General features: G+C 37.5%; 1 protein-coding gene across 1 annotated transcript in view; it reads right to left on the reverse strand.

The window, feature by feature from the left end:
• Positions 1 to 15,189, reverse strand: part of LIPK (lipase family member K) — a 42,108-nt gene that overhangs the window by 8,575 nt on the left and 18,344 nt on the right. The window contains exons 5-8 of the mRNA XM_008270160.5: positions 14,470 to 14,579; positions 13,170 to 13,306; positions 2,682 to 2,828; positions 833 to 904 (exon numbers count right to left, since the gene is read on the reverse strand). Coding sequence (XP_008268382.3) covers positions 833 to 904; positions 2,682 to 2,828; positions 13,170 to 13,306; positions 14,470 to 14,579 — 466 coding nt within the window. The remainder of the gene's footprint in view (positions 1 to 832; positions 905 to 2,681; positions 2,829 to 13,169; positions 13,307 to 14,469; positions 14,580 to 15,189) is intronic.

A 15,189-nucleotide genomic window follows, 5' to 3' on the forward strand; every position in this document is an offset into this window, starting at 1 on the left:
AGGCAAGCTCTCTCTGTCTCTCTTCTCTCTCTTTCAAAAGGAAGAAAGAAATAAAAAAAGAGAAAGTCTCAACTTTAAAGCAGGGAACAAATTTAATAGGACATAGGTTAAATGCAGATTCCCAAAGTTTTCAGATGTTTTAAATCTTTAGGAAGAACTCTTTCTCTCTCACACACACACACAGAAACACAAACCTCTATGTATATTTTGTTCACTTTCCAAAGGAATGAAACTAAAGCCAATGGCTGAGAATATAAGCAAAAATTTCATAATGGAAGAACACAAAGATAGACACACACAGTGCAGAAAATTGTAGCAACTGAATTTGACTCATTTCTGAGCTTACTGTGAATATTCAGTATTTAATAAAACAAATTAGATTTTAACTGAGGATAAAACATAAAACAGTAATCAATTCAAATCTTTCCCCAACATTTAATTTGCTATGAATAAAGTATTCTTGTTACACTTTGAAGTACCTCATACACCAATTGGAGGATAAACAGATCTTTCTGGAATAGGCTGTATGTAGTGTTTTATATAGCCATATCAGAAATAATGGTTTCACAAGATTGGAAATACTGGCCTTTCCTTGAAAAGGAAGTGTGGAAAATCTTAGGATAAGAACTCAGAATCTATGGTGAGCAGGCTTATAACTCTGACACTGAGGACAAGGAGAACAGAAGGGGAAAAGGAAATCAAAATGAGGAGTTAGTGCTGGTTTCAGAAACATCAATGTGACAGCAGCAGTAGCCTGCAGGGTTCCCTGGGAGTGCTCCTCAATGGTCTTGTAGAAGTGGACATATATCAGTCAGGATTAGGAAGCATGTACCTGGGCCCAGTGCAGCATATTCTGAACTGATGTTCCCGCAGGGCTCTGTGAGAAATAAACATCCAAGCGGCTCTGCAAAGAGATTATTTTTCATCTAAAGATGAGTCATATAATTATACCACAAATGAGCAATGGAAAGAAATTTGAGTAATTTCTCCTTTTTTTTTTTTTATAAAAAAAATCACATGCCATGCTCTCAGAAGATACATTAACCAAAGATGTTCATCTGCAAGAATTTTCTCCTCTCTTGGCTGTTTTTCTGTCTCAGGCAGTCTTCATAAAGCCCACAGATGCTTACCTCTGGTCAAACACAAAAAGTAATGCATCTGCACCATTTCTTTCCAGCCTCACTTCACATAGGTCCAAGAATGAAGGAGGTTAAGGTATAAAAACCTCAGTGATATCTTCCTTTTTCCTGTGTTAAGTCCCAAAAGACGTTCAGAGTAAACTTGAATATAAGATGTGCAGAGCAGATGTGAATGTTTCCTTTTGTTTTATGATTTTAAATATGTTGTAAATACTCTACGGTGTTCTTCAAAAGTTTGTAGGACAGAATTTATCTAGTATATTTAAGTTTCATCTGGATAAAAAATATTTGGTCATTTCACATTTTCAACAATATGAGTTATTTTTCCCCCACCAATGTGACCATCAAAAACTTCTTGTAACTCTAAATTCATATACCCATTTATGGGCTATCCAAATATGAAAAAGTCAACATCTCTAGAATTGCGTTCTGAATGTGTGAATTTCTTTCCAAGTTTCACAAAGGCTACTTAAATATTCCTAATTGTATATCACTAAATATTGTAGCAGATGCTATCATATTCCATAATCCAGCCCTTAGTAATAAGACAAGTGATTTGGTCCTTTGAGAAGTTTTTAGATTAAATTGGGTCATTAGGGTGGGAATCCCCGACTGAATCCTGGTGGTCTTATAAGGAGAAGGAGAGAAGCTACAGAGACACAGACTTAAATGCCCACACTCCTTGTCTCTCACTGTGATGCCCTACTCCACCTCAGTGCTCTGCCACCAGAAGGCAGTCACCAGATGGGGCCCCTAGATCTTGCACTTCCTGAACCTTGAGCCACAATAAACCTCTTTTCCTTATAAAGTGAGCCTGTCTTGGGCATTACATTAATGGTAACAAAAAGCTGACTATCACAAATGGAGAACATCTTTAGCTCTTTCCCATCTCTGTCTCCAGTTTCAAATATATTTCCACTCTCAGTGGAGAAATAAACGGTTTTTTTTTTTTTTTTTTTTTTTTTTGGTCTCTTTCCTCTTCTCTCTTCAAGTTGTAACTTGGAAAAGAAGGTAGAAATTAAGTTAGAAATGACTGGAAAGAACCCCAACACTGATCCCTCTCATTACTCTTTGAAAAATAAATCTGCAGCAATCATTGAAGAGCTCTCCCTTTATCTCTTTGGATTAAGGAAGTAAGTGTATCACAAAATAACTATTTCCAAGTCACACTAGAATATGGAAAATTGGTTTAAAAATGCAGATGCTTAGAATCACTCTCTGAGATGTTACTTCAGTAGGTCTCAGATAGGGCTCAGTTACACCAAGGTAAATTTCAAAGCCCTGGCCTTCATCTACACTAAGGGCTTTTCAATAGTGGCACTTTAACCAACAGAAAAGATTGCTAAGAGTTTATAAAGCCTTGTTGTCAAATCCTCTTGGGAAAGCAGAGGACTCTTGGCCTTGGTTGGAATCCATGAAAATAATAATTACATTTCTAGAGCAAAAAGAAGGCTTTGACATAGTTTCCACACCCAGACTGAATTCTCATAACTTCTGTACAGCAGAACAATTGCTTTCCCAGACCCAAGGCCTTATACATACCATGTTTAAGTTTTTTGCATCAAATCCAGCCAAAGAGAATAGGAAGTTGCTGCAAGCACGATGGAATAGCTTTTGGTTGCACACTTTGGTGGCAATGAACTGATCCAAAAATGTACGAGGGTGGAACATTTTATCACCAAACAAAACCTGCAAGATCAATTTAATGTACCATCAAATCTCATGGATGTGGATGTTAAGAATGGGGAATGAGTGGTAATTCAGGCAAGGACAAGACAGCAGGTGACATCAGCTGAGTTGGTCCTCAGTGAAACTATGAGGTCTGTTTAAACTTTTTTTGGAGTCCTCTCAATTTAGCTCTTGATCCTTTTCCCTCAAGGATCTCTAATTGGAGGTATTTTTTGGAATGTCCCCTGACAGATAAGTCCCCAAAAGAAATTAATAAGGTTCTGGAGTGAGCCTTTTATGTTTGATTCTAGATTCTGCCTCTTTTAACTTAGGAAAATATTTAGTCTCTATTATCTTAAAATTTTCTCAGCTCTTAAATGGGAAAATTGATATCCATTAAATAGAATTGTCTTGCAAATAATAGGTCATGTTTAAAAGACACCTAGTACATTTCCTAGTGTCAAGTAAACATTGCAAAAACAGTAACTATTATTATAATTAGTGACTGATAGAGACTTAGTAAGCCATTGCTTCTAGAATCTTTTAATGAACTCCTTCTAGATGCAAAAGTTTAACTCAAAGTTATAAATCGCTACTAGTGAAAATTCAGGCAATTTTGCAAGTGAGTTGAGCATATATTTTGTATTTTATAAATCTTTCACATAATAACAAAAATGAATATCTAATCCCTCTTCATATAAATCTGTTTACTCTTCTTTCACAGCAGCCAGTTTTATAATCTTAACATAATAAACTGGATATAAAGGTGCAGGAGCCAATGCTGTGGCATAGTAGGTTAAGCATCTGCCTGTGGTGCAGGCATCCTATATGGGTGCCAGTTCATTTCTCAGCTGCTCCTCTTCTGATCCAGCTCTCTGCTCATGACCTGGGAAAGCAGTGGAAGATGGCCCAAGTGCTTATACCTCTGCATCTACATGGGAGACCTGAGAGAAGCTCCTGGCTTCTGGCTTTGGATCACCGCAGCTCTGGCCATTGCAGCCATTTGAAGAGTGAACCAACAGATAGATGACCTTTCTCTCTGTATCTCCCTCTCTCTTTTTATAGCTCTACCTCTCGAGTAAATAAATAAAAATCTTTATAAAAAGATAAGAGGAAGCACCTGACTCCTGGCTTTGGATCAGCACAGTGCGCTGGCTGTAGCAGCCATTTGGAGAGGTGAACCAACGGAAGGAAGACCTTTCTCTCTGTCTCTCTCTCTCTTTCTCACTGTCTAACTCTGCCTGTCAAAAAAAAAAAAGATATGATGGTGAAAATACATTTTTTAGTTCTTAAAACTTTTGGAAAACTCTTCCTTGGTGCTGCTACCTATAGAGATGGTTTCCTTCTATTTGTCATTATGACCACCCTCAGAACCCTGGTGAGGCCCAATATCGTTAAAAAGAAGACCAAGAAGTTCATCTGGCACCAGTCCGACCTATATGTGAAGATTAAGCATAACTGGCAGAAACCCAGAGGTATTGACAACAGGGTTTGGAGAAGATTCAAGGGCCAGATATTGATGCCCAAAATTGGTTAAGGGAGCAACAAGAAAATGAAGCACATGCTGTCTAGTGGCTTCCGGAAGTTTCTAGCTGGAGGTTCTGCTAATGTGCATCAAATCTTCCTGTGTGGAGACTGCTTACAATGTTTCCTCCAAGAACTGCAAAACCATCTAGGAAAGAGCAACCCAGCTGCCCATCAGAGTCACCAACCCCAGTGCCAGCCTGCTCAGTGAGGAAAATGAATAGACAGCTCAGGTACACATTTTATTTGTGTTTAAATTAAAATTTTGGAAAAATTTATACAAATTTCTTCTGGAATACTTTATTAACTGATAATTGCGACTAAAAATAATAATAATCAGCATTTATTTTTATACACTTATGTAACACAAGATCCTACACTATCTTTGGGACACTAGAGTCAGTAAATTCCTGCCATATATAAATTTTCAGATTGTGTTTCTAAAAAATTATTATGTTATGTGATCAAAAGTAAGTCTTATTTAATGGAATATTTGGTATTCCATAGAATTTTAGTAAAATATACAAAAGGACATCATGTTCCTGATTTATTCCAAAGAGAGGCAGGGAGGAAGAGAAGGAGATGGCACGGAAGAGAAAAAGGAGGAGGAGGTAGAGGAAGGGAAAGAAAGGCAAGAGGAGAAAGAAGAAGAAAAGGAAAGGAGGACAAGAGAAGATTAGAGATGAGAAAAACTAAAGTATGTCAAACTATTCAAATAAGATTTCTCGGCCAATGCCACTGCTCAATAGGCTACTCCTCTGCCTGCGTTGCCTGCACCCTGGGTTCTAGTCCCAGTCAGGGCGCCGGATTCTGTCCTGGTTGCTCCTCTTCCAGTCCAGCTCTCTGCTGTGGCCCGGGAGTGCAGTGGAGGATGGCCCAAGTGCTTGGGCCCTGCACCCCATGGGAGACCAGGAAAAGTACCTGGCTCCTGCCATCGGATCAGCGCGGTGCGCTTGCTGCTGTGCACCAGCCGCAGCGGCCACTGAGCGGTGAACCAACGGAAAAGGAAAACCTTTCTCTCTGTCTGTCTCTCTCTCTCACTGTCCACTCTGCTTGTCAAAAAGAAATAATAAAAAATAAAAAAAGACTTCTCAATTCTTTAGGTCTGCAAAGTAACCAAATTATTCTCATTCTGGCCTCTTCAATTTTTCGTAATTACCGAAACACTTGTACAATAGACCACATCTTTAATTTAACTCATTTATCAAATTTTAACTCTTCCTGTGTATCTTCTACCATGCTAACCATGTTAACTTAATAATAGCAGTATACATCCATGGTATGAACCTACATTTTAAAAGAATGTTGACAACTATTTGATGTTTTCAAGTGTGACAACCTAAATAGATTGTCACATAAATAATAATTGAGGTAAAAGGTAGGCTCTGATTTTAAACACTGAATATTTTTATTTTTCACTTGCCAAAGCTGTCTTTTTCATCCCATGCCTTGTGGAAAATTCATGTGAAAGGGAACAGCCAGTTCATAGACGTAGTCAACCATGAACATATGATGTTATAGCTACTATCATGTGTTCCAGTTTTGTTTTGATAACTGTCTTTCCCAAACATTGGGTGAATCCTCATGGCAGTTTCTGACTACTTCACTCTGGCTCATACACACTCATAAAACTATGGCACATTTACCCAAGGATGAATAATTTCTCTTCATACTAACCCACAGAGAAGATAGTAATGCACACTAACTGCAGATGTAATTCCAAGTTGGTTCTGGAGGGGGCAAGCTTGTAACATAACGTCAATGAAAGAGGCTTCCTATAGTTCTTTCGGAACCTTTATGAGAATTCAAAAATGCACCCTTCTTCTGGGCACAGGGCCCCACATCAGGGTACATGGTTTGACAAGCAGAATACGAGCTGTCTTCAACTCTCAGTAGCCTACTGAGTTAGGCAACTGATGCTTCCTTGGGTGCATGAGGATCTGGGACTGCAAGCTGGCACTGAAAAAGTGTGGAAAACAATACACATAAGCAAGACCAAGACACTGGGTCATCTGATCAGATCTAGGTGTAAGCCTGGCTCTGCCACCTTAGCTGGGTGATGCAGCTTAGGTCACTTACATCTCTGAGCCTCAGTTTGTTCCTTTAAGAAATGGAAACAATACTGACAATCTTTAGTATCACTCAGGGGATACAAGTGTCACTCCCAGGGATATAAGGATGCTCCAACATATCAAATGTGATACACCAGTCTAATAAAATAAAGAACAAAAAGCACTTGATCATCTCAATGGATGAAGAAAATGTTTTTGACAAATTCAACATCGTTTCATGATTAAAAAAAACCTCCCAACAAAGAACAGAAGAAATGTACTTCAAAATAGTAAAAGCCATAAATAACAAACCCACAGTTAGCGTTATATTGAATGGGGGAAAGTTAGAAGTTTACTCTCTAAGATCTAGAATAAGACAAGGATGATAACTTTCATCATTTTTATTCAAAATAACACTGGAAGTCCTCACTAGAATAAACAAGCAAGAGAAAGAGCATCCAAATTGGAAAGTGAAATTGTCATTGTTTGCAGATGACATAATCTTACATACAGAAAACCTCAAAGGCTCCATTGAAAAACTATTAGGATTAATAAATGAATTTAGAAATGTTGTAGGATGCAAAATCAACACATAAAATCCAGCAGCATTGCTATACACCAATAGGAAATTATCTGAAAAAGAAATCAAGGAAAGAATTCCATTTCCAGTATACACCAAAAAAAAAAAAACAGAATAAATTTATTTTTAGATTATTTTTGTGATTTTTTAAAAAATTCTTTTTTAAATTTAAGGTATACAAACTTCATGCATATCATAAATACAAATTTAGGAACACAGTGATTCTTCTCACCCTATTCTCCTTTCCAAGAATAAATTTAACCAAAGAGGTGAAAAGTCTGTGTAGTTAAAAGACTACAAAACATTAATGAAAAAATTGAACAGGACTCAGAAATTAAACAATATCTAATGTCATGAATTGAAAGAATCAACATTGTTAAAATGTTCACATTACCTAATCTACAAATTCAATGTAATTTCTATCAAAATATCCATAGCATTCTTTATAGAACTAGAAAAACAGAATTCTGATTCATACATGATCACACACAAAAAGTTGCCAATTTTGAGCAAAAATAATAAAACAGGAGGCATATGCTACCTCATTTCAACACATATTACAAAACTATGGTAATAAAAACTGCATGATATGGGATTGATGTTGTAGTGCAGTGGGTTAAGCTGCTGCCCACAACAAAGGCATCCTATATGAGCGCCAGTTCAAGTCCTGGCTGTTCCACTTCCAGTCCAGCTCCCTGCCAATGACCTGGGAAAGCAGCAGAAGTTGGCCCAAGTTCTTGGGGCCCTGTCACCCATGTGGGAGATACAGATGGAGTTCCAGGCTATGGCTTTGGCCTAGCCTAGCCCTGGCCATTGGGGATAGAAGATCTCTTTCCCACCCCACTATCTCTCTGTCCCTCTGCCTTTCAAATCAATAAATAAATCTTTTCTTTTCTTTTCTTTTTTTTTTTTTTAAAGCCTACATGAAAATAGACACATAGACCAACTGAACAGAATAGAGAGCTTAGCCGTAAACCTGATATCGGACAATGACCCCCTAAAATTTATATAAAAATGTGGCCTCTTAGAGTTCCCCAGAAGTGCCATCTGGGATGCCACATGTGCTACTGCAATTTGGGGTGCCATATGATATCACCATATGCTTATTCATAAATCCCCAATATTAATAAGCCTGAGAGGGTTCTTGCCTAATATTTAGAGAAGAATTCTAAATACTGTCACAAATAAACGAGGCAGCATGGTACATTTTAGGCTTTTATTTAGTGCGAAAGATGCATAGGAGAGTGAGAGCTTTATTAAGAGAGAGGGGTAAATCTGGGTTCATACCGAGCACTAGGAACAGCCACGGGGAGGAGCATCTAGGCCAGGAAGCCTGGAGCACATGGCTCAAAGGCCACGAGCCCTAGAGGCATAGGGCTACAGCAAGCCCCTTCCTGGCAAGAGGCCAGGGCTGAAGAGAAGGGCGGGACACACCATGTTCCAGGCTTTTAACCCACTTCCAAAGAGGAGTGGTTAATTAACCTGATTGGCTGGTGGGCACCCAGGTGTGGCCAGGTAGGGGCATGAGGTCACACAGGGGTGTGGCAAAGGCGTGGTCTTCCGGCTCACAAACCTAATCGATTTTAACCTACATGTCTGCCTACTTCATTGCCCCCTCAGAGACTCCATCCCTTAATCCTAAGGGAAGTTGATGGATGTCGAATCATCTCTGGTTTATGGCTAACTGATCTTCAACCGAGGTCCTAAGAACAAACATTGGGGGGAAAAGTCACATTTTCCTTAATGAATCTGGGAAAGTTGGACATCCATATGCAGAAGAATGAAACCAGGTCTTCTGTCTCTCAGCATATACAAAAAAATCAACTAAAAATGGATTAAAGACTTAAATGTAAGGTTTGAGACTATTAAACTACTGAAAGAAAAGAGGGGAAACACTTCAAGACATTGTAATGTACAAAGAGTTTTTGGATAAGACCCTGAAAGCACAAGAAACAGAAGCAAAAACAGACAATGGGATTACATCAAACTAAAAAGCTTATGTGAAGGGCTAACCTATGGAAGAAGATAAAATAGTTCTATCATCTGAGAAAGGATTAATTTCCAGGATATTTAAGGAACTCAAACAATTCAATAACAAAGCATCAAGTAATCTGGTTAATAAATAAGCAATAGATATTTCTCAAAAGAAGACTTCTATAGTTTAGATATTAATTTGGATGTTGAATGTTTCCCAGAGTCATACGTGTTAAAATCTCAGTCCACAGTGTGGCACTATTGGGAAGTGGAACCCAATGGGAAGTTTGTGGATAACTCCTGGAAAGCAGCTAAAAATGAGAGATTGTTGTAAAGGACTTGAGTAGGACCCAACCACTCTTGCTGCTTCTGGGCTTGCCATGTGATTCTCCCCCTGCATGCACTCTCACCATTGCTATTCATTTCCCTCCAAATCAATGGGGCTGCCTGATCTTGAACATGAATCTCAAAACTGTGAGCTGAAACAAACCCTTTTGTTTTACAAAGTTTATTGTCTTGGGTATTTCATTGTAGTGATGAAACAATGACTAATATAAAGATATACAAATGGCCAAGAGGTATGTGAAAAGGCCCTCAACATATTTAAGCATCCAGGAAATCCAAAACCACAATGAGATAGTGCCTCATTTCAGTTAGACAATTATTATCAAAGAGAAGAAAGATAAGTGCTATTGAAGACTTGGAGAAAACACCCTTATACACCAATAGTGAGAAAATAAATCGGTGCAGTCATTATGAAAAATAGTATGGAGGTTACTCACAATTATATAAAGAAGTACCATATGATTGAGCAACTCCACTACTGGCTATATATCCAAAGAAGATGAAATTAAAAAGTCTGTGGAAGAGACATCTGAACTACCCTGCTTCTTGCTTAAGTATTAATAATAGCTAAGAAATTGAAGCAACCTAAGTGTATTCAACGGTTATCTGGAATACAATGGAACACTATTTAGCAACAAAAAATGATGAAATTCTATCATTTGCAACAACATGGATAGAACTCAAGGACATTATGTTAAGTGAAATAAATAAGTCAAGCATAGAAAGACAAATACTACATGATCTCTCTAGTATGTGGAATCTAAAATGTTGATCACATAGAAGTTTAGATTGGAATAGTGATTACCAGAGTCTGGGGGGAAAAGGAGGCAGAGAGAGATTGGAAAAGGTTGGTCATAGGCACTAAGTTACAATTACATCAGAGAAAGTAGTTCTGGTGTTTTATTGCATAGGAGGGTCACTATAAGTACTGAGAATTACCATAAATCACAAAAAAAAAAAAAACAGAATAAAGGATTTTGAAGTTTTCTACACAAGAAAATTGAATATTTGAGGCAATATATAATTTTACCTTGATTTGAAATTATAGAATGTATATACATATTGAAAATCACATGGTATCCTATAGATACATTCAATTTTAGTGTGTCAATTAAAAAGAGAGAAAGGAAAATGGAAGGAAGGAAGGAAGGAAGGAAGGAAGGAAGGAAGGAAGGAAGGAAGGAAGGAAGGGGTGAGGGAGGGAGGGAAGGAGAAAGTGAAGGAAAGAACAAAAAGAAAAAGAAAGAGGGGAGAGAGAGTGAGGGAGAAGAAAGATGCTATTCAGATACAGCAAAAGGCTTGCATAAGTGTAGGAACCCGCCAGTGAAAAAGCTCATTTTCCAAGCATGTCTGAGAACATTTGGCTAATGGGAAGGGAGAGGAGTGAGTGGGCTCTGTCCTTTGAAAATTTTTACAAAGAGTAAAGGCTGTCAATCATTTCATCATCAAATCTTGTGGATTTTCTATTTTTGCACAATTCTTATTCAGATGGCCAACATCTATGAAGTGATTTGTAACACTAATTCCAAAATCATTCTCCTTATCACTCATTCTTCTTAACAGTTTATACCTTATCCACTTCACTTTCTCCAAAACATCATTGCTCATGTCATCCCTCTGTGAGGGATACTTTCTGGGGCTGGTGTGTGGCGCAGCAGGTTAAGTGGCCGCCTGCAGCGCTGGCATCCCACATGGTCATGGATTGAGTCCTGACTGCTCCACTTCTTATCTGGCTCCTTGCTAATGTGCTTGGGAAAGCAGAGGAAGAAGGCCCAAGTACTTGGGTTCCTACACCCACATTGGAGACCTGGTTGACGCTCTTGGGGAGTGAACCAGCAGATGCAAAGATGGAATATTCTCTCTCTCTCTCTCTCTCTCTCTCTCTCTCATCTCTGTAACTCTGCCTTTCAAATAAATACATAACCCTTCAAGGAAATAACAATTTTCATTGCAACCCATTACATATACAATAAGTTCCAAATATCTACTTGGCCTTCAAGTCCCTTTTGAATCTACCCCTACCTCTCCAGCATTATTTTTCAGATTCTCCTGCACAAATTGAAAGCCCCATACCATCAGTTATGTGTGGTTTCCCATGGCCTGAGCTTCACCACCTCTGTGCTGCTCACATTTCCCTTTGACTTCAGAAAGCTTTTCTAAAGCACTTTGTATATTTGAATCTTGTCCTTAAGCCCAAACTCAAATACCATCTCAACCAAAATGTCTGTGATTCCAACAGCTCCAAGCTCTTTCACTTTTCTATGAGTTGATCTAGAAATTTACTTGCTCTATCATTATGATGACACTGGAATTTCTGTTAGGAATTAAACAGTCACATGTAGTAGCTCCTCCATTGGAATTATCATTCTTCTGTTGGAGTTACAGTTTAGAAAGGGCAATATTTCTAAAATTACAAATCTGATCAAGCCACTGGCTTCCCATCACTAACAGGACAGTTTAAACTCCTTAACATGACCTAATTGTCTTTCATTAATTGTTCTGTAATTTTCTTATTTAAATCTCCTACTACTCTCACACACATACAAATTTTCAGCCTACCATTTGGGAGAAGTATTTTCTTATGGACATAGCTACATCCTGAAGCCAGGATTCTGAAATAGTTACTTCTAGACATCTTTTTGCTGAATTGACTTAAACTATTCTTCATCACACAAGTGTTAGTATGTGGTAGTTTGAAGAAAACTTGTGAAAGTTGAGGGGAATGGAAAGATCCTGGTATCCCCAAATAGCTCTTACCTGTGTAGAAATGCTGAAATAACTTAGCAAAATATTCAATGTTGTTTAACTTAATGTTGTGGGACAAGGCTAGAGTGAATTCTCTATGGTATAAGAGGTCCAACTACTAAGATGCAAGGTAAGCATTTTATGGTTTTTTTTTTTTTTTTTTTCTGGTGCCTTTCCTGCTACCTGTATTTCTGAATTGCATAGATATGTACTTAAATCGCCATGAGATAATTTTCTTGTATATCAACAATCAGAATCTCTGGCTTCTCTTAAGAATTACTACCTTTCATCTGCTCTCTTCAAAAACACCCAATGGTACAATTGCTATCATGGGAGGTGACTCATATGGGAGAAACTCTTGTTAAAATGCAACTGGAAAATACATAAACTTTTGTAGATCAATTAACTTGGACTAGATAAATGATCATATTGGTTAGCTATTAGAAGAGTTTCTGGATATAGAACACTGATGGATTGTGGGGAGTTGGCAGAATGGGAGCCTGTGATATGGTGGGAAATTAAACACAATAGAGCAATTAGTGATGACAAAGGGTGTGCTCCAGGAAAATACTGACAGCCCAAAAACAATTGCTGACACTTATTAAAAGTTCACAATGTATAAGACTTGGCTCTAAAGGATTTGCTGTATTAACTCACTTAATCCTCAAAGTAAACTTATAAGTAGAAACTATCATAATCCTTTCATTAAAGATGAAGTGTGCTTATAGTCTTGATCAAACTTATCCATCTATTAAATAATAGAAATAAGATTCAAACCCATAACATCAGGCCTCATGCTATGAACTTCACTATTATATTACACTATCCCTGAAAAAATGAGTGGCTATCCAAGAGATACTTAATTTACTAAATTCAACCAGTCAGTCAAATCAGCCTGGTTTAGCAGCCATTGAGAATAGCACAATGCAGAAGCTTCAGACATAGCTAAAGACAATAGGGTAGAAGGGCATCAGAGTGAACTCCTTAAACGCCACTAATAAGTTTGAACCTCATTAGTAGATCTATATTGATAGCTTGAACATCTATTTATATTCTCAGATGTTTGTAAAATGTCATTTGTCTCCTGAAATCAATGAAATGGAGATTACTTACTTGAGATTTAAACTTGGAGAAGTCACATACCTTGACTGCTTTCCTGGAAAGAGTTGTAAGTTTTTTCATAGGATTTTGAGAATATTTTGCTGTGATAACTGGAGCAAGTGCAAAAAATATCTTAATCCTTTTAGCCAGTTCTGGATTTATAGAGAATGCTATGAAAGCTGAAAGGGAAGAAGACACTAGTTAACAGATTTAAGGCAATTATTTCTTCATTTTAAATGGTAGAAGAGTTAGTTACAATAAAAACAAACAAACAAAAATCAATTTAGAGTGAGTACCATTTGTAGAGAGGAATTTCTGAATTTCTCAAGGGTGGAATTAGCTAACTCAGAACAAAGTGAGTTTCTTGCCCATAGGGAATGCAAGTCTTCTTATAGAGAGTGTGGAAGAAAGGGTTCACACACCCACTGTGGAGTATGTCTGGTTCAACTCCAAGGGTCATTCTAGCTTCACTAATAGTCTTTGGTATCAGACAAAACTGTGCTATAAATGTAGCTTACTATTCATTAGCTGTGTGAACCCACATGTATCTATAAATATACACATTCATATATAGAAAATATACATCCATATATTTACATATTATATATATAATATATATGAAACTTAAGGTGTTACTTGGCCGTATTACCATTAGAAAGGATTCCTAAGTTCAGCCATTTGTAAAATATGAATAATAATGGTATCAGATGTTTGTAGTTTCCAATGAGAGAATGAATGTAAGATATGTCATACAGTACAGGTATATAAATATCAGAAATTCAATTAGGATTAAGATATAGAAAACAGACTGGTGGAAACAGTCTGGTATTATGGAAGCCTCATCTAAATGGAAATCAGTGGGCAGAGTGGACAGAGATTCCTCATGGCATGGCTGACATGATCCTACTCATATCTTGCCTATTTAAGAGCCTCCCTGGCAACTAACATATTGTAGTGCATAATCACAGAGTTTTGTAATTCTCTTCTTTCTTTTTGGAGTCCCTCACTAGACAGTGAGATATTCAAGGAAATAATGAACATCATGGTTATCTCTGCTTTCCCAGCATATAAGCCAGTGTCTAACAAATGTTTGTTGGGTACGCAAATGAATGAGCTATTTCTCTCTTTCAGTCTTCTGAATTGACCCCCAAATTCAGTGTTGGAGAAAATACTCCAATTGTCATTCCTGTTTTATTTACTTTTCAGAAACCAGCCAGAGGAAATGGTTTTGCAATTGAAGCTCACAAACTAGAGACTGCACATAGAGAAGAAACAATGATCCCTTCCACAAATATGGAAGAGGAGTCCCTGGTACACGGATCATATCTCCCCCAAAACATACCTATGGTAGTACCCTGGGAGTGGCCCACATAGTAGAGTTGCTTCTGTCCAGTTTTCTCTGTGATAAAATTGATGGTGGCTGGAAGGTCATATTTAGCCAACTCATCCAAACTGCCAAAGAGATGGAGCAACCAAATTGGAAAAGGCATCAACTATTAGTCTTGTGATATTTAAACACATTGACTATAGAGATTTTGTTAAATGTAACACTAGAGTTAATACATGATATTAAGATTTTTGCAATTTTTGAGTATGTCACCCTGAGTGTAAGAAAAAACATTTTTAAGAAGCTGAATTCAGAAAAATATGACTTATAAAGCCCAATGATCATTTTCCTGTAAGTCTGTTCACATTTCATATAATCCCATAACAGACTTACCAAACTAGCTTGAAAAAATAATTATTTCAAATCCTTATTAAAAAAAAAAAACAGAATAATAAAGCAAACAGATTTGTAGATCTCAACCTGGCCTCCACCAAAATAAAATTTCCGGAGAAAAGTCTGGTAATTTGCATATCAATGATCTCAGGTGGTTGCAACCCTGTGCATAGCTTGGGGTACACTCACTTGTCATCTGCAATACTGCAATAACACAAGTGCATTGGGGTGTGGAATTAAGAAATGCCAGATGGCTTCCAGAAAGAAGGCAGGAATAAGGTCAAGGAAAAAATATCATTAGTGGCCTTCAAGGCATGGATGTTGGCTTCAATGCAAGTGTAC

The sequence above is a fragment of the Oryctolagus cuniculus genome, chromosome 15 (genome assembly GCF_051225735.1).
Source record: "Oryctolagus cuniculus isolate XC-2025 breed Fujian yellow rabbit chromosome 15, ASM5122573v1, whole genome shotgun sequence".
NCBI classification, from domain to species: Eukaryota; Metazoa; Chordata; class Mammalia; order Lagomorpha; family Leporidae; genus Oryctolagus; species Oryctolagus cuniculus.